Genomic DNA, 23,939 nt, shown 5'->3' with positions numbered 1-23,939 from the left:
GTACTGCTGAAGGGGAGGGAGGCAGTTCTTGCTTGGGAAGTAGAGCAGGAATTTAAAAAATATATTTTTTGAAAATACAAATAAAGCAGAATAGTGTGCCAGCCATTCTTTGCAAACTGTCAGACTTTGGGTTTGGGAGCATTTGGCAGCCCTGGGCTATATTCAGAGTAAAGGCAGATACATAAGCCCTTCACTCCGGCGTGGGGGGAATTTGGGGTGCTATTTTGTTGTAAAATACCCTTTCCTGTAAGATTTTTCCTTCCTTTTCTTTGATCGAAATTGAAGACCTTGCAACATCACATTTGTTGCTGTCTTTTTTACATTTTTGTAAGCTCTCTGAGCGCAGCCTCATCCCTTGGGCCACCTTAGTGTCTTCTCCAGCCCTGAGCCTCGGTGCAGAGCACCATTCTCCAGGAGAACCAGGACATGCATTGCTATCTATCACCAGCAGCCTCTAAGCCGATAAAGATCTTTTTATTATTTTACAAGCACAATAATTACCACCTAGAGATGTTTTCCTATAGCTTAAGTGCTCTGCTCCTCCTCTGGATCCACACATTTGCCCTCCGTCGCTCGCGTGCAGCCTGCAGCAACCAGCTTTCCCCCAGCGCGCTGAATATCAAAGCAGCCCCTTTGACGGGTTTTTTGATGCGCTTTTTTCACCCTGTAATTGTCGATGCAAAAAAGAAAAATGAAGGAGGAAGGGAGGGGAAGGGGAGATTTGGATTGATTTGCTCCAGCACTGGCTAATTACTACTGTAGTGAAAAAATCCTCCGCTGTGCCCCTGGGGAAGCCGGTCGTGGTGCCGGGCAGGGGTCCGGGGCTGGGCACTGCCAAATGAGCCCAAGCTGGTCCTTGCCTGGTGCAAGCTGTCGTGTGCGAGCGCCTCGTGCTGGGGGAACATGCATCCCCTACAGCTTGCGTGCTCCCACCTGGGGAAGATCCCTGAGGGGGATGAATGAACCCATTTTTATCCAAATCTGGCTGCAAAGGGATGGGTGGGAGGTGGCAAAAAGTGAGGAGTTGTTTGCCATACTGCAGACAATCGTCTCCAGGTAAATCCGAGCGGAGTTGCCATCTGTATGAAAAAACATTAATTTCCAGGTAAAGCTGAGCTGATTCCTTGCTGGCGTAGGAGAGCGGCTGTGGGTGGGTGTAGGAGCTGCAGCGCTCGACGTGCGCAGATGGGTGCGTGGGAGGGAGGAAGGGAAATCACCCCAGTGCTTCCTCCAGGGTGTTGCTGCGTGAAACGCGGGTACGTGAGACGGGCAGAAGAAGGGAAGGGTTTGCTCCAGGTGTGCAGCCACCCACCGCCTGACAGCACGGCTGGGACACAGCTTGATGCAGAACGTCGAGGTCCCCTCTGCCCCCCCGCCAGGTGGCCACAGGGTGTCCCCTGCGTGGTCGCGTGGGCTCTACCATCATCCTCCTCCTCCCACAGCCGTGTCACCGCCGTGTCCCCATGCTTTGGGCAGGCTCACCACCAAAAAGCCGCCTCTGCATCTGCTTTGGTGCCACTGCAGGGCAAGGCCAGGTTGCCCTGCACGTGCCAACCCCAGCTGAACGTCCCTGTTAATACGGCGGCGGCGCGATTTTCCTCCTCTGGATTTCAAAAACGCGGTCCTCGCCGTGATAGCTCGCAAATGAGCAGCTCCGGGTTTTTCCGCGGTAATGCGCACCTATCAATTTATTTCTCATTAAAAATTTTATGCGCTGCCATAAAAGCCAATAGTGAGAAAACACCAGGGCTTTATAACCCGCTAAATCAGGCCTCCGCTCGGACGTATGGCTGCCGCGGGGTATCGTCGGGATTCAGAAGGAAAATGGATCAATTCAGGGTTTTCTCCCCATCCTGGCTCTGTAGGAAGGCCAGTACAAAAGCAGGAAGAAAAGCACTGCATTTCAGTGACCCCTGCTAAAGAGCTGGGCGAGCAGGAGAGGAATCGATCTGTGGATGAGCTGCGGTGCAGACAGCTTCTTTTTTTTTTTTCCTTGCACGTAAAAAGCCAGGCACGCTTTGGTTTGTCATCTGGAGGGAGTGTGGAGCGAAAACATTTTTAATTAACAGAGGATCGGCACCTTGCTGCACCAGAGTCAGCCCTTAAAGGTGAGGGAATGCGCTCTGCTCGTGTGAAAGGGCTTTTGTTGTTATTCTGGTCAAACCCCATTCCTCGCAAACTCCGCTTCACTCGCTGCTCTGGGGAAGGGCTGTGCTGAACGCTGCCGTCGGGGCTTGCCAGGAGGCAGCGGGATGCCCCGAGGGATGCTGCGGGTCGGGGGACTTGTTCCTGCTGAATTGGCTCTCGCCGCAGCCCCGCTTTTCTCTGAGTGCAAAGGAAGGAAGAAAAATCGATTCCCATCAGCTGAGCGGTGCCCTTTGATTCATTGCTGCTGCAGGAAGAAATTCGTTATCGCACACTCCTGCAAGGGATTGCTTTTGTGTTTGTTATTAGGGAGAGATGCTGGAACAGCCCCAGTCCTCCGAACCCTGATATTTTGATAACCTTTACCATCCAGAGGACATCCGCTCTCCCGTTTTTATTGCACAAGTTCTCTTTGACTAAGTAATGACAGGCATTTATTCGCTTTTGAGCCACGAGATCGTGCAGAAGCGCGGCGTGGGAAGGGACTTGGTTCCGATTCCAGCCCTGGGGGGACGCTAAGGGGAAAGAAACGCCATCGGATGGAGGCAGCTCGGGGCTGTCCCTGCCGACAGGCGCGCGTGCCATGTATTTGGTGGCGTTTTTGCAGTTGGCACCGTGGGGGAGGTCTGGGCAAGAGCAGCAAAGCCGGGCAGCGCTGTGTGTGGGAAGCAGGGAATAGGCTCCATTTGGGTGAGAAAATGACGTTCTGAGAGTGTGCTGCAGAGGGGAGGGCCAGAGCTTCAGGTGGTGTGGTCGGATCCATAGCTGAGCTTCCAGGGCAGATTCCCCCAAAAAATCACCTAGGATCAAAAGGCGGATTTTTTAAATTTATTTTTCTTTTTGACTTTTCGTCCTCAGCCCATCTCAAAACTACCGAGTGTTAAAATCATCCCGTCTCCCCCTTTCGGTTACTCAGCATTTATTTTCGGAGCTTTTTGCATCGTCGACAAGCCGTCCCCTTAATTCCCTCCAAATTCCCATTTCCTTGGGAAGGGAGGTCAGTTTCAGCTGCTGCGGTTGATTTGATCCAGGTCTTTCTTTGTGTAGTTTGATGTGAATTTTGGTCTACAGGACCCGAGAATTGCAGTCTGTGTTGTTTCACTGGTGCTTTTTGGCCTTCATTCGCGAAGCATGCCAAATACCGCGTGGCAACCCTACGTAAAACTCCAAAATAAATAAATTAACTAATTAAAAAAATAAATAACCCAAGATAAAGACAAGACGGGCTTGCTGGGCTTGCGTAGAGCTCAGCCAAGGGCCAGAACTTGTGAAATGTTCACGGAGCAAGTTTCTTTCTGCAGCATTTTGCGACGTGAAGCAATTCCAAGGCTACATAACGTTCTTTAAGGAGATGATAATTGTGCCACAGGCACGGAGAGCCTTTCCCCAGGGGCATCCCTGTTTGGGCTGCGGCACTTCCCTGGGTGGGTTCAGAGCAGCCGAGCCTCTCCAGGACGCCCTCGTTCAGTATTTGCTCATCCTTGAGGATGCAAAACCCCAAATATCCCCTGCACGGCTGGGAAACTCCCCATCAGTGAGCTTCCTTGCCTTCTGGAAGCCAAAAGAAAAGCCAAACTCTGGGTTTCTTGTATCGATTTTGCTCGTGGAGACTTCATTAGAAAGCAGGAAGGACGGGGATCTGTTGAAATTAATTATTAAAATATTGTCCTTTACGTTTCCTTCCAGTCCAATGCAATGTGCAGCATCGGAGAAAGCAAAGCCTTCTTCCCTATGACAAAGGCTTTTTTTATCTCTTTCCCCCCCCCCAAGAAATGTTTCCAACCACCAGGCATGCTTTTACCGCTTTGCAATAACTCAGCGAACATCAGATTTGTGCCACAAACCTTCCGAGAACAGCCCGAATCAATGGGTGGTGCGCGTCTGTTTATTTTGATACAGCAAAACAAGGGGGAGAGGAACAACTGGGCAGGTGAGGGAAAACAAAGATGCTGTTTGTGGAGTCTTGTTTTTAAGGGGTACGATGAAAGCGCCCATCAGATGAGACTCTGATACCCAGCCCCGAGACGCACACGGTGCTCCCCGAGCACAAAGCCCTCCTTTCACGGGCAGCTCAAAGCCAAGATCTCTGCGGTTGGGTTGGGTTTTTTTTGGCTTTTTTTTTTTTTTTCTGGCGCTCCCAGGGGAATATTTGAATGACGCCGGGCTGAGTTACGGGCTGCCTTCCCCACCTGCCAGCACAATCACGGCAGAAAGGTGCGGCTGGCAGGCGAAGGCGGCTCCGAGCGTGCAAAGAAAACCCAGGGAGGCTGGCGTGGTGCAAGGCCGGGGGCCGGAATCCCGATTTTCCCTGGGACGTCAACTCTTTGTGCGTAATGCCCATTTATTATTATTATTAAAACACGTCCTGGGTTCAATTTGGGGAAGGCCGTGATGGATTTGCCGCGTGCTGATGGGCAGCTCCGATGGCGATCGATCTGCTGGTGCTGCCCTTGATTAATTTTCTGCTGACGACGGTGCCCGGTGGGAGCAGCTGATGGGATTTTTGGTTTCTGCCCCTTTGTTTTTTAGCAATCCTCGCTTGGTTTGTCCTGACGCAGGGACGCAGGGCCCCCGAAACCAGAAACCTCCCTGGTGGTGCCTGTGACAAATCCCCCAAAAGCCCTGCTGCAGGTGGGGGGGAGAAGGCAGAGGCCTCAGCAAGATGCAGAGCGTTGAGCAGTTTGATGGTGCAAGTACGGATTAATCACGGGGAAAAAAGTTATCCCATGAATTTGGCTTTTTTCCCGGATGAATCGTGACACCGTTCGGGCCTCGGGCAGCTCCTCCGTTGGTGGCCTGGGGCGTTCGTTCCCCAGCCCCACTTCTCGAGCCGTGCCTGGTCGCTGTGGGGGCTCTGCCCCCCAGCCAAAGGGATGGAGCAGCAAAAACCAGCCTCTGGGCTCTGTCCGAGGGCGTGCTGGCGCTTTTGCTTGAAACGTCACCTCCTGGGGTGGTAGCATCCTGCCCCCAGCGGGACCGAGCAGGGCACGAACCGCGGCGCGGCTCCAGCAGGCAGCGACGGGAGCTGGTGCAGCACCCCGAAATGGACGGAGCCCTTTGGCACAGCATCCCAAAATGCGAAGGGGCCGAGTTCTGCTCTGTCTCGCGGTGCTTTTGGAGGGGCTGCCCGTGAGCGCCCGAGCTGTGTGCTCGGGCTGCTGCAGCCCCTTGGTGTGAACTCCTCGGGTTTTCGCTTGGATGTGCCGGGCGGGCGGAAATTATCAGCAATTAACGTGCGTTTGATGCGATAGCAGCCTGACTCGCCCGGACCTGTTCCTTCCCAGCTTTTCGGGGAGGCTTGCGGGAAAACGAGCAGGTTTCCAGCACGCAGGGTGATTTGGTTTTGTGTGGGGAAACAAAAGCCCACACAGCACCCCTTGCAACTGCCTCCTGCATCCTCCAAGCGCAAAAACCAAACTGGGTTTGCAGAGTGGAGGTCTGCAGGGAGGGCTGGGCAGTGCCCACGACTGGATTTGCAGCTGGGCATCCTCTGAGCAGCAGCTGGAGCACCGGGCGCCTCCGAAAACTGTGCTGCCCGAGCCCCCGGAGCGCTGCCCGAGTCCCCAGAGCGCTGCCCGCTGCATGCAGGCGGCTGTAGCGCCTCTCCCTTGCTCTGCCCGTTGTGCTCTGGACGTTTCTCCCCTGCTGCAGCGGCCGGTGTGAGGCAGGAGGAGAGGCACGCACGAGTTTTTCCCTCGCTGCTTGTTTCAAAGAGGCTTTGTAGATAGCGATCTCCCCTTCATCGCAGTGCTCGCAGCGATAAACCGAGAAGGGTGGAAAAAAACCAAAACACCAGACGTACCCAAACGCAGGCAGCCCGGGGTGCAGCTTCCCCCCGTTTCTGCAGAGGAGCCGTGCAGGTTGGTGCCTGCTCGCTTGGCCCCAAAACCAGGGCGCCCTGCCCCGCTTCTGCACCTGCGGCTGGCAGTGGACAGCGACGGGATGGGGATGTGTTTAAGTGGCTGATAAAGCTGGGATTCACGAAGGCGGCTAAATTCAAAGGGGTTTAGGCACCTAACCGGCTTAGGGGCTTCTGGAAATCCCGCTGAGCCCTTTGGTATCTGCTGGAGATGTCCCCCAAGGTGAGCGGTCCCAGTGCTGGGCACATCTCCCGGCGCACTGCCTGCACAGCCGCGGGGTTTGCATGGATGCAAACGGGGCAATAAATCCTCCTGCCTCCTCCCTCTAGGAGCCCCAGGGTGCCCGTAAGGAAAAATGACTTTTTTTTTCCCATCCTTGGCATAGGTTTTTTTCCGTAACGCTCAGGTATTCACAATCCCCTGCAGCATCTCCCTTTCTCGTGCCTTTTGGCTGGAGTGGCGGCGAAGAAAACCTGCCAGGGAGCAGGAAAAAAATAAAAACAAAAATCAAATGCAGCGTTTAGGGAAAAAAAAAGAGGTCTTTTAAGCGTGCTGGGGGTGCCGTGCACCTTGGCAGGTCCTCTCCTTGCACGTCCCTTCCCACGTGTATTCAGAGCCTCCTCAGCTGGCAGCTCAGGCGTACAGCTCAATTTTGTCTGGTTTCTGGGGACCCAGTCCCCAGATCCTCCCCCGGGTCCCGCACTGAGCTCTCCAGCCCCCCGCCCCCGGGATTTGTTCAGTTCGCTGTGTGCCGGAATGAGCCTCTCGCTCGCAGCCAAACTTCGCCCGGCTCACGCCGGGATGCAAAGCCTGCGGGGTTTGTCTCACGGCGGAGAAAATCCTCCTCTCTGCTGCGCTTGGCAAAGAAAGGAGCGAGGCAGAGGCACAGACTGTGTTCGCTGGTGGCGGCGCAGTTGCCAGAGGATGCACCAACCGTTACGCACAGAGAGGGAAACTCCTCACTGCGAGACGCCGGAGCTGGAAGCCTGGGGTTGCGGCGTTCCTCAAGCGGGTTTTGGTGTGATCCTCATTCGGGGCAGCCGATGGTGCTTCGATGAAGTGGAACTGGATTCGGCCACGCTGGGGTTGGATCCCCTTGGTCCAGCCCGCAGGGGTTTGGGCAGCAGTACCGAATGCCGAGGGGATGCTGAGCGGATGGGTTTTAAGGCAGTGCGTGCGCCACTGGGGCTCCCGCGTCCTTTTGGGGCTTGGTACTGCGAGGACGTGGATCGCCTTGTTGTTCTGCGGGTATAAAGTCTCCGTCCCCGCAGGGTTTCGGCTGAGGAGGAGCAATTCTGGCTCCCTAAGGGGGTGTTGTGGGGCTGCGGTGGAGGGGAGGGAGGTGGTGGAACGTAATCCCTGTGCTCAGTCAGCTCTGGCAAACGCTTCCCTTTTTTTTTACGAACGCTTGCTCTTTTTCCCCCCCTTTTCCCCGCGTCGTGTGTTAAATGAAACCGCGGTTTTAATTTCGAATAACTTCCATGAAAACGTCCCCGTGTATAAAAGCCGCCACGGTCATTGCCTGACCCTGCTGCCGTGGGAGGCTGGCGGGCTCCGTGGGCTCAAAGCACAGCTTTTCCTTTTGCCCCGCACCGCTGCTTCAAAACGGGCACTGGTTATTGGTTTAGAAAAATAAATGAATAAGTAAAATGCGGGTATCTAAAATTTAGGCTTTTAATTCACATTTGCATGGAAACAGCCCCTGTGGTTCACCGAGGCTGTTGGGAACACTGAGGACCTCTGCCGTGGCACCGTTACGTAGCTGCCCCTAAACAGAATGTAAAAAAAAAAGTTTTGTGTGTTTAATTCAGAATTTTACGGACACGTGGCTGCAGATCCTGCTAAAAAGCCATTGAATGGATGTAAAATCCAGCGATATCTGGGCAAAGGTGCTTAAAAAGGTAACAAAACGGGGCACGTGGATGAACACGGCGTGTTTGTGTGTCTGTGACCCCTGGGTGGCGCGGGAGCGGGTGAGTTTGGGACCACAGGTGTCAGAGCCCTTTGTTTTGGGGGGAAAATGCAGGTTTCTGTGCAACGCAACCACCGGGGGGCTTTCGAGTGACTTGGGCTGGGGAGATGACTTCTTTTTAGAGTATTTCTTTTTTTTTTTTCAATTTGTAAGCTCAGCGCAGAGCTCACCAAGGGTTTGCTCTTAGCTCGCTGAGCTGCTAGTACTGGATGCAGTGGGCAGGCTGGCTTATTAAGGAGGCTCTTCGGTGACTCCTTGCTCCTCTTTTTTGCCCAATAAAAGCGAAACAAGGGCTGCAGGCAGCCCCCTCTATCAGTGCCTTGAGGGATTTGATTATCGTCGGGGATCCGCCTGGGCTCATCACTTGTCTTTGCACTTTCTATCTGAATAGCATTAACTCTAATGGAGCGATGCTATTTTTAAAATCCCGTCTAAAATTGCCACTCTGACACAGAAGCAGGCACCGTTTGTGTTGTGTTTTCCTCCTCCCTCGCCTGCAGAAATCGCACCCGGAATTTCGAGACAGATTTTGGAGGTTAAAACTTCCCCGGCGGAGCCCAGATTGTTTCCCTCTCAGTTGTCATTTCGGGACGGTTTTGTTTTCCTTTCAGATGGCATCAAATATTTGTAATCCCGCAGGGACTGTGGTGCGAGGGTGAATCTCACCCCCCAAAAAATCATAAAATAAATACATTTAAAAGGGCTTTTTTAGCATTTCGGTGTGTGCTGATCTGCAGCGCAGCACGGCTCCCTTGCAGAGCCCCTGTGCCTGTCGCATCGATGTGCTTATAAATAAATACATAAATGAGCCCGATCCCGCTTGCGCCGAGTCGGATGCCTTGCGTTCTCTCGTCTGTTGATTTTTCCTCCCAAATCCCCACGTTGCGTTGGCCGTTTCTGTTGTTCTTGGCCTCGTCTCCCCGGTACAACAATATTGGTGCTGGGGAGGTGCCCGGGAGCAGGCTGCCGAGGGCGATGCGAAGGCAGGTGCACGAGGTGAAGCTTTCTGCAAGGGAATAGGAGGATTTTTTTTTTTTATTTTTACTTTTATTTTCTTTGCTCGAGTAACGCGTTGGGATCACAGGTTTCAGTTATTGTCCTCGGTCATCTTTGAGTCGATCCGAGTGCTTCCTGAGTGCTTCTTGGGCTCCTTTCTCCTAGGGCTCCGCATTGCTGTCCTCAGTTTCCAACCCTAGCCGGTCAAAAACGGTTTGGGAAGAGGGGAGGTGAAGGCGGGAGCCAAAATCCCCGCGCCGTGCTGCAGCTGGGGGGTCAGTTTGGGTGAGATCGGGGTTCCTTCTGCTTTGCTTCGAGGGGGAGCACGAAGAACTCTCTTCAGTACCGACAGAGGAGCGCGAACCTTTGAGCCGAAAGCGGGGATTTTCAGGAGTTGACTTCAGATGGAAGCTCGGGAGGGGAAAAAGAAGACCCCGAAGCCACCCAACGCCGCAGGGATGTGCTGCAGTGCCAGAAGCTGGCAGCTCCTCTTGCTGCACGTCCTGTCCCAGGAACCTTCTCGCTTTTTCTCCTTCTCCCTTGTCTGCTCTCACCAGCGGTGCCGCTGGGCCGTGCCAGCGAGGGCAGGATTTACGCGTGCCCCGTGGCGATCGTTGCTGCATCCCGTGCAAAGGGACGTCAGACAGGGCGTGAGCCAGCCTTGGCCGGCCGTGGGGGGGTCCAGCACCGGGGGAAATGCTGCATTTCCCTGCGGTTCTGTGTCCTCGCCGGAGGTTAGGTCGCAGAAGGAGGCGCAGCGCTGGAGCTCTGCAAACCGTGATAAAACACCTCAGAGCACCGTTTCCTTCGGAAATCGTTGTGGTTTTGCCTCATTTAGTTGGGAATTTTTTTTTTAAAAAAAGAGGTGTTTTTTTCTCTGCTTAGCTGTGTTTCTGCGCTTCCTTACATGCTCTCGTTCTCAGGGATGCAATTTTTGACCGCTTCTGCACCGTGCTCCGAGGCCGAGCTCTTGCTTTGGGGTGTGTCCTCCGTGGCTTCTGCTCCTTTTTCATTTTATTTTACTTTTTTTTCGGATTTTCCGAGCCCAGGCTTGGCCTGGTGCGAAGCGCTGATAAGTTTGGCGGAGCTGCTGCCTGCCAGCTCCGAGCGGCGCAACGTGAGCGACGATTAATAAAAGCCTGTCACTTTTATTAACTTTGCAATCTAGCGCGTTACTTAATTCCGGGCAGGCACCAACTGCAGCGCTCAGAGCTTTAAAGGGCTTTTTTCCTGTCTCGGTGCAGGCGTACGAACCAGCTGGGCACACCCCTAACACCTCTTACCGTCTTCAATAGGTGCTTTTCTGAAATAGCCTCAATTTTGGGGAGCTGTCGGGGTTTGGCTCCCCGCTTGCAGCCCGCCGCTACCAGTTTGGGGTCACTTTGGTCTTTTCCCGGCACGTGGGTGTTGCAGTTTCATTGCAGTCGGATGTGGCATAAAAGATTGAGCTGCATGAAACCCTGGGTTTGGCACCTTCCGTGGCCATGAAACGGGTGGGGAGGGGAGCGCTGCCAATCCTCTGGGATTTCCCCTTTGGGGTGGAAGGATCGGGATGGAAAAAGCAGCACCAGCATCGCCAGCTCGGTGCGCCCTGGCTCCATCGCCGCCTGGGGTGCAGGATGCGGCCCCTCGGACCCCGGCTTCTCTCGCAGGTGCTTTTGTGGCCGTGCTGCGTAACGCGGCGGCTTTTCCAAAGCCATTTGCCCGAGCCATTAACTCTTGCTTTTAATTATTCAGGTCACCCCTTGGAAATTTAGTTTTTCAGTGGAGCTGAGAGGCTTTGCAGAGGAGGATCCAGCCACAGTGGTTCCTCCCCGGAGGAGCCCTATCTGCGTGCTGCCAGCTAATCGCTTTTCTTCGTTAACCCGTGTCTTCCTCCAGCTGATGAATTGCTTTTGATTGATTTGTAAATATTCCATTGTAAGGAACAGGACGAGTGCCTGCTGCACTTGGGTGTCGTGTTAGCGCTACAGGCCTGCCCTCTCTGCCAAGGTGTTTCATTTTATTCCGCCCTGGAGAGGAGAATTTTCCTTGAACTTTGGATTAATTTACCTTTTTTAAGGTTGGTTTGTGGGTTTTGTTACAGACGTACAGACTGCACGACTCCTGGTCTGTGAGCTGCACGTGTGAGTCTACGTTTGCATCCTGTGTTGTTCCTACAAAGCGTCCAAACGGGACACAGGTGCGTGGCTCCCAGTTCAACACTGCCCTAAGCCAACCCGGGCTGGAGTTGCCAGCGGTTTTGTGCCTCGCCAGCCCTCCTGGGGGCAGGGGACGGTGCTGGCCTGGTGCACGCATCCAGCTCCGCACCCGACCACTGCGCATCACCCCCAGATTGTAGGGGCTGGTGGTGTCCAAAAGGCTTTTCCGTGCTGGGCTCCCAATAAGCGTATGCTGCTGGAGTGGTTAACCGGGCGGGATCGCTAGAAGCGCTCAGCTGAAGCCGAAGGGTTGCTTTGAAAAATAAAAACCATTTTTAGAAACGCAGCAGCGTCTGGCGCGTAAAGACAGCGTCTGCACTCGCAGCCTACCTTCAGCACCATTAAAATCACGTGTGTAACTGAGGATGCAAATCAGCCGGGTGCTTTTAGGAATGGGAGCACGTTTTTTGCATATCTGGACGTTATTAACCTCTCGGGGTGGGTGTCCCCTTCTGCTATCCCCCAGCGTGCGGCAAGTCCCCTGCCCTGTGCCCTCGGGGACGCTGGCCGTGCGTGCGCAGCGGTGTGCCCGTCAGCGAAACGGGCGAGGTGCTCCGAAACTCCAGCAGATACCCGCAGGAGCTGGGGAGCTGCCGTGTAGCGGCACCTCGATGTACAGGAACTTAATTACGCGCCGCTAATTAGCGGCGGCCCGTCGAGCACGCTGCTGTAGCAGCCGGAGCGGACGCTTTATCGCGGCTTTGCAGGAGTCGCGCGATTTCGTTGCCATCATGTATGGAAATGTATGCGCTGCAGCACGGCACAGGGCAAGGTTTGATGAATAATGTAAAGCCCAGAATTACGCTGAGTCTATATTAAGTGCGCTTCCCCCCCGTCTCGGCATTTATTTTTAAAAGGAAAATATCAATTCCGAGGGCTTCAAGGCTGCCGGAGAACCTGCATTTCGCTCCCTGCAGCAGACGCAAAGTTTGTTGCAAAGCTGGGATGAGCTTTCTGCCAGTCGGGAGGCCACGGGTTGTTAATAATCTCCATTTAAGCAAATACTGAAAACTCGATAGAGTTGTCCCAAAGTGACTGCCAAGTACAAATGCAGCATGATGATGCAGCACGGTGTGTCCCCGTCGGGTGGTGATGTCCTGCCGAGATCCACGGCACGAAAAACTTGCAAGAGAAATTCCCAAGGATGCATCTTTTTTTTTTTTTTTTTCTGTCTTTTTTCCCTGCATACTGTCTGATTGCTAATTAGGATGGATAATTTGTATTTGTTTTCTTTTCTTTTCTTTTCTTTTCTTTTTAACCAAATCCCGTCTATTTTGATCTGTATCGTTTATTTTTGCGGGCCATTATCTCAGTCTCATTACATCGTCTTAGCATCTGAATGAAAACATCCTAAGGATGCCAGAAGTCGTTAGGCATAAAATTCTGTGACAACAACCATAATTCTGATGATAAAAAAAAAAAAAAGTGTGATGAGTTGAGGAAATAGCACCAAATCAGAGCATCCTTGGGAGGCAGCACCCCAGCATTTGTCCTCCCTGGATGATGTTATTTTTAAGAAGGGGAAAATCAACATTTATTGATTATCGAGGTCTTGGCCTTCCTAAAAGCTGCCAGAAAAAAAAAAAAAAAAAAGGGAGAAAGCTGCTCTGTTGTGAAACATCTCCTCGAAGCATTTTTTTATGATGGTGTAATCCAACGGGAAGAGAAACCGAAACCGGAGCTGGGTTCTCCCGTGCCAGCCCTACCTAGCTCCACATGCTGAGGCTGGGTTTCATTATCCTCCAGCTGCTGTTGGGTGTTTCGGTGAGCACAGCGCCTTTTGGGGTGCCGGTGCTGGCCTTGAAGCACTTTGCGACCCCGACTTGTTCCCCTGCTTCTGTTGGAGGTTTTTTTGCGGTGGGAAGAGGAGGATTTGGTCCAGCCTTGAAGGAATTGGGAGGTTTGGTGGTGGTCTCCCAAGGGTGGCTTGCTCCTGCACCCAGGAACGGTTCGAACATTGGCAGACCTCCGGCTGGGAAAACTGGAGGCACGGGGCTCCTGGAGGTTGGAGGCACGGGGCTCCTGGAGGTTGGAGGTTGGAGGTTGGAGGCACGGGGCTCCTGGAGGTTGGAGGTTGGAGGCACGGGGCTCCTGGAGGTCGCACAGGGCACGCAGCGATTTTCCCCGCTGGACACGGGGAGAAAGAGCCCGGCCCCTTGCCTGGAATCTGCGGGAAGTGACTCAATGGACAAAAATCCAGCCTCCGGCTGCTGCTTCCTCCCCTCCCGCAGCTGCCGGTCCTGCAGCCCTGCGCGGGGAGACGGGCGTGCAGCGAAGGCGGCAGCACCCTGCAGCCACGCGGGGGGAAGCTTGGCAGAAGCAGAAGGCGAGGTTTGGGTTTGGGTTTCCCATCGCCTTTCCAGCTGCAGGGTCATGGCAGGGCAGAGAGGGAATGCCCGCAGGGTGGCCGCGTGCGGGGGATGCCGTCGGGCGTGCTGCAGCCCCTGCATCGTCCTCCTGGGCTGAGATTAAATTTGAAGCAGCCCCTCCAAGAGAGATCGAGCCCAAGCTGCCAGCTTGTGCCCGGTTTCGTGCCATCTCCCTAAGGAATCCCAGCTTTTACCCCAGTCTCGCTTGCGTGGGTGCTGGTTGCACAGCCCGGGGTGCAAGACCCGCTGTCCGCACGCCTCGCAGAGGGGGTTTTAAGAAGCGAGCAGGGAACCCCCCGCGGGTGGCATCGCTCAAAGCACTGCGGGTGCTGCGGGTGAGGAAGGGGGGGCTTGGCCAGGCAAAGCCACAACGAGGGCGAGCCCGCGAGCCCGAACCTTCCTCCCGGCTTACTCACGGGCTCCCTGGGTGTGGAGCACCCGCTCCGGGGTGCTCGGGGACGTGGGACACACCCTGGCCTGGGGACATGCCCCCGCACCTTGCTCCATCCCCTGTCACCTGCCAGCAGCGCCCGCTTGTCCTCACTCTGCTGGCTTCGCATGGCGTCAAACGGGGGGGGGGGGGGAAATGAAGCCCGCCGGGGGTCCCGGCTGCCTTTCACCCCCGTGGTCTCGCCGTTTTTTGTCCGTCCGCTCGCACCCATCGCAAGGCTGCCTCTCCGGGTTGTGCCTCGGTTTCCCCACATCCAGGTTCCGCAGCCTTTGTGCGGTTTTTTGGGCAGAGCCAGGGGAAGGGCGCCGCGTGCGGCAGCGCTGTCCCAAAACGTTCCCAGCCCCCGGCCTGCAGCAGGGAGCCGGGCACCGGGAGCACCCCGGGGTGCCTCCGCCTGCCCCGCATCCCTCCGGCGGCGTGGGCGAGCGGAGGGAGAAGCTCTGCTTTGAGGGGAGGTGAAGGACGCGGGGTCACAGCGGTGTGACGCGGGGTGGGGGACGAGGAAGGCGGTGCCTCCCCGTGCCTCAGTTTCCCCACGGCGGCCGGCCCCGGGGATTGTTTCCGCCGCCTTTCGGTTCCTGGCGGTTCACTCCCGGGCCAGGCCACTCCTCCGGCGTGACATCAGGGCCGGGAGCCGCGGCGGGGAGGCGGTGGCGGCGGCGGTGGCGACGGGGCAGCGGGCGCCATGAAGTCGGAGCAGGAGGAGCGGGGAGCGGCGACGGCGGCGGCCCCGTGCGCGTCTCCGCGGCCACGGCGAGGGACGGTGGCAGCGGGCGGCGGGGACGCGCGGGGCAGGATGCGTCCCGGCCTGGCCCCCGCGGGTAAGGGGGCTGGAGGGAGGAGCTCCAACTTAACTTTTAACTTATTTTTTTTATATATAATTTTTTTTAAAATATATATTATTTTTAATTTTTTTTTTTTTAATGTGCGAAAGGAACAAAAAGCCACCCGCAAGCGCCCCCTCTGGGGTGCGCGGACGCTTACGGGGGTGTCACCGCGGTGCCACCGAGGTCACGGCCCCGCTGCTCCCAAACCGACCCTGAAAGCCCCCAACCCCCCCGCCCTCCCCTCCCAGCCCTGCGTGTGTCGGGATTTCAGCTCGTCCCGAGGCGCTCAGCCTTCTGCTCCCCCTGACAAACGTATTTTGGGGGGGGTTTGGGGGTACCTGGTAACTTTGCAGGTAGGTTCTCCCCCGATTTGCTGCCCGTTGGGATGCACCGAGAGGGGGAGCGCCGACGTTCCCCGTGGTGCTTGGAGGGTGTGGGGTGAACCTGGCTCGGGTACCCAAAAGTCCGGCTCCAAACCAGAGCTGCTCAGCTCTCCGAACTGGTGGGGTGCTTGGTCGGGGATGAGCCGCACGCATCCCTGGGGCTTAAATCCTTATTTTTTGTCTAATATTGCTCTTTATCCTGTGATCCCTGTGTCCCAGGAGGGAGACGTGTATGTGTGTGTGTCTGTAGAGAGAGGCATGTTTTTATAAGTATATTACAAACACAAATATAAAAGCGCTGGGCCAAGGCTGTGCGGGAGGCAGGAGGGGACGAGTGTCACCCCGTGCGCTCCGTGGGCACGGATCTGATGGTGAAAAACGGTGAAAATGGCAGAAATGGGGAAAAAGCAGCTCCCACCCGAGGTATGAACTGTACCACCGTAAACCCCGCGGCAAGAAAACCCATTGCAGTCCTTTTTAATAGATGCCCTCTGACGGCAAAGGCGTGTGTGTAGCGGTCGCGTCAGATGAGTTACACGGGGAAAAAAATCTTTTAAGTGGATGTTCTGCAATTGGTGCCTGGTACGGGGCCAGGAAAAGGCTCCGTGTCCTGGGGATCTGCTCCAGAGCAGCCAGAGATGGGATTTGCAGGAGCTGGAGGGGAAAGCTCAGCTCCGAACGCTGTGCAGAGGTATTCGCTGCAGATGCTTCAAAAAAAAAATTAAAAAAAATAATAATTCAAGAAAAAAAATCTATTATTTACATTGTCTATTAACGCTAATCAGTGCTCAAAGCATAAAGGATGTAGGATCCGGCAGTGTCATGGAAGTTTAATGCTATCAACTAAAATATAATTAACAGCCAATTATTTCGGTGTGAATGGTAGTTTTCCTCAATTAGTCTGGGAAACGTTGAAATTGCATTAATTTCACAAGCTGCCCGTTTGTGGCAGCGCTGAAAGCTGCGGGCTGGAGGAGGGGAGCTCCTGCCGGTAACTGCAGCACCCCGTTACAAGGAGGGACAAAACCACCCCAAAAAAAGAAAAAGGGCTTAAGGCAAAAGAAGGAGGAGGAGAAAAATGAATGAAAAGGCAGAGGGAAGTGCGTTGCGGCAGCTTTTTGCACGGGGCGTTTTGCATGGGGTAGGATTTGTGCGTGGGGGCTGCCGCCGCCCCAAATCCACCTTGCAGATGCTGCGGGGACGCGAGCATCGCTGTGAGCCCACCCCCACCAAAACCCGAGCACCTTTGGGTTGAATATGAGCGGGTTTGGGTTAAAAGAGCAACGCAAGCCACATCGGCTTCGCGCTAGCAGCGGCGGGGCTGGGGCCGGAGCCGTGGATGTTTTTTTCTGTGGCCATTTTTGCACAATTCCAAAATCCCTGCAGGGGTGTAGGGGCTGAGTCGAGGTTCCCAAAGAAGTGGCCTTATTTTCCCCGTTATCGGGACTTTCCCAAGGAGATCGCTCAGCGCTGCCGGGAAGCGGCACCTTTTGGGGCCCGGGGTGTCGCTTTAGGTGCTGAGGCCTGGCCCAGCACCGTGCTGGTCCTGCTTCTGTCCTGTTCCGACCCCGAGCTGCAGCGTCCCTCTCACATCTACTCACTCTCTTAATGCACTCGATATTTTGTTCCTTAAGCATTTTCTTAAGGAGACTTGATGAGGGGAGGGCATGCCGTAGCCCACATTACCTACGTGAAACTCTGGCTTGTTTCACCCCAAAAAAAAACTTTAAAAACCTCTCTGGGATCAGCGTGGCGGGTTATTGCCTTTAAGCCTGTCTCTGGCTTCAGCAGCAGAGGCAGCGCCAGGAGGCAGGGAGGAGGATGAGACTTCTCCAGGGGGTTGAAGCAGCTCCTGGCGTGTCTGGTGCTGTTTGAGCAGAGCGAGACGCCAGCATTTTGCCCCTCAAACCTCGGATTTTTGGGCTGTGCTTTTCCCCGTGGATGTATACCGATAATACAGAGCCGGTGTCTTTGGTGAAACATCCTCACCGCGGTTCAGGCTCGTTCTCTCAAGCCGATCTGACTGTGCAGCTCTGTAGAAAAACCAGCTCTTTAACATTAAAATATAGTTTTTAAAGTTTTCAGAAAGTTAGAAAACGGATAAAATAGTTTCCAGGTAAAATTAAAAAGCAAGGGAAGTTATGCTGCTTGCACGAGACCAGCAGCTCCGTGAAGCCCGCGTGTGCTTCACGGGTTCGGTCTCGTGTATTTGTTACGTTCGTTGGACCTGCAGCTGGTTGTGGGCCTTCATTTTAATTTCCGCAAAAGTTTTCCCCTCTGTCTGTGGGGCTGTGGTTGCTGTGGTCGGCGTGAGGATGTGGTGGGCACCAAAGCGACCTGAGCTGGGAATTAAGGCGCAGGGGGGGTCCCGAGGTGGCCGCGTTGCGCTCCCTGCCCTGCCCTGCGCTCCCTGCTCTGCGGTTAATCATTTGCCAGGGAACTGCCAACCGTGGCTCCCGGGGCAAGAAAAAAGCCAACCCGGAGGCGAAAATGAGTCGGGGTGGGGGGGAAAAAGGAATTAATGGTGATCCGTGGGTTTGTGGGGTTGCACGAGCGAGCCTCGTGCCCAGGGCAGCAAGGCTGCAGGGTCGGGCGTGCAAGCAAAATGAGATTTCGGGGGGATTTCGGGGAGGCGAGCGGCTTGCTGCAGATCCTCGCCAGCACCCACGTGCGTCCCGTCCCGCTCCCGTGTCCTGTCCCCTCGGTGCCTGTCCTCACCCGCCGACGTGCAACGAAGGCGCTCGGTGGCACGGTCTCAGAAACGCGCCCCCGGAGCACTCCCTGCGCGCCCCCAGTCTGGGCCCTGCCCCTCGCGTTTCCCCCGGTTTCCTGCGCGCTGGAGGCCAAAAATTGGGATTTCTCCAGCCCCTTGGGAAACGGGAACACGGGCAGAGCTGAGCCAAGCCCCTCGGACGCGTATTTATTCAACCTTTTTGCAAGGATTTCAAGAAAGCACTTTGGACTTTAATGAAATCCCCAGCCCGGAGCTCGAATGTTCCTCGTTAGTGACTTTATTGCTAAATAATTTACAGAACGAGGCCTTGCCAGTTTTCATAAGGGAAGCATTTCAAGTATGCAAACCAGATTTTATGCCTTTCCAGAGCAGCTGCTGGCTCGGGCACCGAAGGGACCCGGGCACCACGTTGGGGTGCAGCAGTCCCGGGGGCGAGCCCCAGCAATTTGGGTTTTTCCTCCAGTTTTTCTTCCACCTTCTGGGAGGGTGGGAAGCAGCCATGCAGGTGGGGTCACTTAGTCCGTTTCTTCTAGAAATAAACTTAAAAAAAAAAAAAAAAAAAAACTATATTTTGTGCCTGGACTGGCTGAGAGGTGGCAGGGAAAGGACCAAAACACAGCTGAGTGGAGAGAGAATGTCGATTTATTTTTTTTAGATTGATACGTATTTTTATATTTATGTATAATACTTATAATCTAATTAATCTATTTTTTTTTTTTCCCCAGGAACTGTAACATGCATGCTGGGGTTTCTTTTTAGTGTAGGCTTTGGGTTTCAGGCTGCCGCCACGGTTTGGGGAGCCACAGTGCAGTTATTCGGAAGCGCCGTCCGCGAGCACGCTGCTGTCCTGGGGGAGAACTGGCAGAAATGGCCATTTACGCTATTGCTGGTGGTTGGTTCACCCAGGGGAGGTTTTTTGCTTATGTGGAAGGACAAATCAAGTTAATTTTCTTTTTCAAAGAAGGCGGTTGAGCAACAGGACGTGGAAAAGCACGGGCAGGCTGCTCGTGTGCTCGCGCGAATGGGTTTGAGTGGCAACATCTGGCTCGAATGGGCCAGGGAGAGGATGGGAAGGGGAAAAGAGGGCTGTGGGTACAGCGTGGAAATGAGGGAAAAGCACCCGAGGATGGCACCCAGCCGTCCCCGAACGCGGGCTGGGATGTGCCGAGATGCTTGCAAAAGCAGCTGCTTTGCTGGGCAAATTGGGAAAAATGGGAAATCTGGGAAATTGGCGGTGTGGAGCAACGCGTGGAAGCATCGCCTTCCCCTTCCCAGCCCCGCAGCAGGTGTTGGGTTTTCCTAAACGCATCCCGAGCACAGGGCAATGCTGCAGAGCTCCTTGGCCACGCAAGCACCCGTCCCTGTGAGACAGCAGCAGCTCCAGTGGCTCCTCCTCCCGTGCTTTGAACATTTTGGTGCACCTCGGGAATTATTTGGATTTCGGATTTTTCAGGCGGTTTGGATGAGGAGAAGTCTCTTGATTTTTGTTATTACTTATCGTTGCTTGGACGGTTGGACTGATGATCTCGGAGGTCCTTTCCAACCTAAATGATCCTCTGACCTCTTCCTAATGATGTCATTTACCACTCTGCACTGCTGTTTATTGCTGCGTAGTGTGACTTGTTGCTGTTACCCGTGGCTGGGTCCTGAGCGGGCGGCGCTGACATGCCGGCGTTGTTTTCCCTCTCCCCCAGCGCTGCTGCGAGAAGAGGTGGCCCAGCTGCAGGAGGAGGTCCACCTGCTCCGGCAAATGAAGGAGATGCTGTCGAAAGACCTGGAGGAGACGCACGGCACCAAGTCCCCCGAGGTGCTCTCGGCCACCGAGCTCAAGGTGCAGCTGGCACAGAAGGAGCAGGAGCTGGCGCGCGCCAAGGAGGCTCTGCAGGGTAAGGGCTGCCCCAACGGGGCTTTTTTCCAGACTTCCCGGAACCCCAGAGCATCACCGCAAGTTAGTTAATGAGGAAAGGAGAAGGCATCCCTCGTATTTGGGTGAGGTGGTGCAAGGGGGGGTGTTGGATACGAGGGATGCTCCCCGAGCGTCCTGGCGCTGCCCTGCCGAGGTTGGGGAATCGGGAGCACGTGGTGCTCGTGGCATTGCAAAGCTCTGCTGCTAAACAGAGGGGAAAACCGAGCTGAAACGCAGCTGGAAAATGCTGCGGGACGGGCTTGGTTCGGATTGGAGCTCCTTGGACCCTTTAGGAGGGGAGCAGCAGGGCTCCTGGCGATGCACGCGTGCTTCGTGCGTCCTCCCACGGGGAGAGCTGACTGCACGCCCCGGTGATGGGTTGTGCAGGGCAAAACCTCACGGCGCAGGTTTTCCTCCCCATAAAACCTCTTCCTGCTGAATAAACTGGAAAGAAGTACAGCAGGGTGATGTACCCAGGGTGGGTGCACTGCATGGGGCTGGGTTTGGGTGTGGGGTTTGGGATTTGGGGGGGCAGGAATCACCCCTGGTCCGTCTGCTTTTTTGTGTTGTTGCTCTTTGGGGATGTGCAAATTAATGAGAATTGGCCCTTTTTTGAATTTTCTGCCATGTTGTGGGGCTTGGAGATGTTTCTTGTAAGCTGGTTTTCTCCACAGTCCATGCAAAATCGGGTGGCAGGGCAGAGAAATCTGAAGGATTGATAGTTTTGCACAAAAAAATAAAAATGCAAAGTGCTGCCGGGTGTGCGTGAGCAAGGAGCTTTCCCCCACTCCACTGGCTCAGTCTCCAGCAGCAGGAAATGCTCTGGGTTTAGAACACCACACTCGGGGAAAAAAATCTTCATTAGAGAAGCCTCGGTCCAGGCAGAAGTGCTGATAAATGCAAAAATATGCAAAAGCAGGATGGATTTAAGGCTATTTGAAAAAAAAAAAGTCAAAAAAAAAAAGTCGTTTAAGAAGGTTATACACACTTCTGCAGAGGACAGTGCAGAAAAAAAATGAGATTGGCTCGAGAATCAGGGGTGTTTAAGGAATATTTGTATATTTTTTTATTGGTCTTTTACTGGCCTGCTGGGATTTGTTTTCCAGGACTTTCCTGGAGTTGTGATGGGTAGGATGGGGGGGGGCTCGGTGGTGGAACAAGAAGTGGTGTTAAATCACTGCTGCTTCCCTCCCCTCCCGCGCTGGAAAGCTTCCCCCTCGCTTGGAGAAGCCGCCAGTGCTGGATCTATCCCCACGAGCTGGGCAGAAACTTCTTTTCCTTCCCGTGGAGAGAAACGCGGTGAGAAATGGAAGGGAAAAAAGGGCAGAAACCCCGCAAAAACGCATCCGCCGGCGTCGCCAACTGGGGAACCGATAGTTGCAGGTTCAGGAGCTGCTGCAAACCTGGCCGGGCTTCTCCATGGCTCAGGATCCAGGCGGAGGCCGGGCCTCTGGGGCCGCAGCATCCTCCCGGGCGGCCGCGTCGCTAGCGGGGAAGCGCTGGGGAAGCGATAGGGAAATCCGTGCCGGCGGCTGGCGGCGTGCCGGGAAGTGCCGGGCAGGCGGCAGGAGGGAAGGGGAGGCTCCAGCCTCTGCGGCAGCCCCCGCAGCGCCCCGGCGTCTCCACGAGGGTTTGGTTTCGCCGTGGAGAGGACTGGATGAAGCCGCCTTGGTGCTGAAACGCGTCCCCCCCACCACCGAGCCCTTCCTGCGGGGAGCAGATCTATATTTATAGCGCCTCGGCGCAGGACGGGTTGGATCTGACGTGGCACAGGATGTGCTGGAGCGGCTCGGACCGGGGTTTTGTTTTATTGCTCCTTCCTCTGGGCTAATTCCATCGCTTGCACCTTTTTTTTTTCTCTCTAATGTCCAAAATGAAATCCTCTCGTGCTTCGTCACGTCCTCCTCTCCTCCTCCGGGAGCGTGAACCGGCACAAATCCGGCACAACGTCCCCTCCACGGGGGGTTCACAGCCTGGTGGCCTCCATTCCCTGCCGGTGGCTCCGAGCTCTGTCCCCCGGTGGCACAGAGCTGCTGCAAAACCCCTCCGTGTGCTCCTTTGGGGAGGTAGCAAAGAAATGGGAGACGGGGCCCCCGGAGGTGCTGCGGGCCCGAATTTCATTCCGGAGCGAGGGGCGGCGCTGCCAGCCCTGCGCGGGGTTGCCCGATTTTATGGCTTGGTCACGGTGACAACACTGAATTTCACGGTCGGGATGGGGAAACAGGAGGAATTAAGTGAACGTTAACGTGACAGGACGGCGTTGCGTGTCCCTCCTGTGCGGAGCTGGCCATTTTTTCCTCCGTTATCACGCTCCCGAGGTACCAAACCCAAATTACCATCCGAAGGCTCTCCAAGCGAACCTGGGCTAGGTGGTGCCACCACCGCCTGGCTCGTCATCTCTTCACCCAAGATCAGAATTTTAATGTTGAAAGGGAAGACGCTAGTTATTAAAAACCATCGTTTTAGGAGGGGAAATGTCTCTTTTTAGCACCCGTTGGCTAATTTCCATCCCAAAGAGGCCAGAAAGGGACCCGGGGGGTGGCGGCACCGTTGTGGCCGCGGCAATTTTGGCCGTGCCGTGCCGTGCAGGTTGGGCGTCGGAGGGACGAGCTACGGGCACCAAGCTGCACTCAGAGGGTGGCGGGGGTGGCATTTTCGGTTGGACGGGCTCTGTCCGAAAATGCGATGTCTGCACGGACAGGGGACGTGCTGTGAGAGCCCGACCGATCCCCCTGGGGCCGCCCTGCGTAATTAGCCAGGCTCGTTTGCCGAGGAGGTACGGAGCTGCTGGCAGCCCGGCTCGCTTTTGCATAACTTTCTATTTTTCTCCTGCCTCTTTCGATTAATTTCCTATCAGCCGGGTTGGGAATGAAGTTCTCAAACGCCCGATAAATCTTTTTTTAAGCTTAGGAGCTCATCGGCTCTGGAGGAGGGCGAGCAGTGCTAATGGGAGTGGAAAATAAGAGTTTATTTTAGCAAATCTCTCAAATACGAACTAAAACGGATGTGGAACTGTCCTCGGGCCCACTCGCTGTGCCGGTGCAGCTTGGCTGACCCCAGCAGAGAGGTGTTCGACCAGAAACCTTTTCCACCTCTTTTTCCCCATTGCTTTTGGATGGGCAGGGCAGGAGCAGCAGGACACCCATGGCGAGCATCCACGGGGCTTCAGGTTAGCTCTGCTCAGCGGATATCAGACCTTGGGAGACCGAGTACTTGTCTCCTCGTAATACTTCTGAATGTTTTTTTTTTTGTAGTTTTCTTGGTTTTGGTGGTGGTGGTGCAGGAGTTGAAGAGTTTCCCATAAATCTTTAAGGACTCTGAATGCTTCCACTAATGGAAGCAGGCTGTGTGCTGCGGGGTAGCGGCTCTTTAATTAAGTTTGGTGGGAGCCTTTTGTCACCTTCAGCTTCAGAGGGTGCAAATCTGAATTCAGCTTTTCTAAGAGCCTCTCGTTTTCCTTGAGAAAATGAAATACGTACGGATGTGTGTGGCGGGGTGCTGAAGGGCTCGAAACCGGAGGGGTTCGGTCTGCGGGCGCCTCGCCAGCCCCTTCTCTCGCCTGCCTGGTTTTGGGGGAACTTCCCCTTCCTGTGAAGTTTTGAGCCCTCAAATATTTGAGCGAAGCTGCTCGGAGGAGTGCTGTTAGGCTGGAGGGGGGTGCTGGAGGGAATTCTCCTGCCTGGGGAGGAAGCCAGCCCTGCTCTGGGGAGTTTTTGTATTTTTCTCTTAGCGAACAGCCTCGTGCCACGCCGAGGAACCACGAACAGTTGTGCTAACGGGGAAACCAGCCCAGCAAAGGGGCTGCTCCGTGTCTGGCAGCACCGTGAAACACAGCCCCATGGACGGGGGGACCCAGGGGGACGTGGGGACATAGGGAGGAGGACACGGCGCAGCTTGGAGAGAAGGGGTGGCTCCTGCTGCAGCCCGGATTTGGGAAGGTGCAGCGTCCCCAGCCCCAGCTGCATTTGGGAAGAAATGGATGGTGTAGAGCCAGCTAGCATCCCGAGATGAAGCGGCTAATTACGGGAAGGGGAGGATGTTCTGGGACAGAACAGGGGTGAAAATGCTGCTCGTGGGGTCAGGTAAACCAAGAAA

General features: G+C 54.9%; 1 protein-coding gene across 3 annotated transcripts in view; it reads left to right on the top strand.

Annotated features, from left to right (window-relative positions):
* The window catches only part of KAZN (kazrin, periplakin interacting protein), a 185,979-nt gene that overhangs the window by 155,328 nt on the left and 6,712 nt on the right, over window positions 1-23,939 (top strand). For 2 of the 3 annotated variants that reach the window (XM_066982279.1, XM_066982280.1), the window contains one exon: window positions 19,633-19,824. In XM_066982279.1, coding sequence (XP_066838380.1) covers window positions 19,633-19,824 — 192 coding nt within the window. Of the gene's footprint in view, window positions 1-14,133; window positions 14,816-19,632; window positions 19,825-23,939 lie in introns of those variants that run through there. The other variant, XM_048067312.2, reaches the window with a different exon arrangement.

The sequence above is a fragment of the Anser cygnoides genome, chromosome 23 (genome assembly GCF_040182565.1).
Source record: "Anser cygnoides isolate HZ-2024a breed goose chromosome 23, Taihu_goose_T2T_genome, whole genome shotgun sequence".
Classification (NCBI taxonomy): domain Eukaryota; kingdom Metazoa; phylum Chordata; class Aves; order Anseriformes; family Anatidae; genus Anser; species Anser cygnoides.
This window is presented reverse-complemented; position numbering and strand designations above follow the sequence as displayed.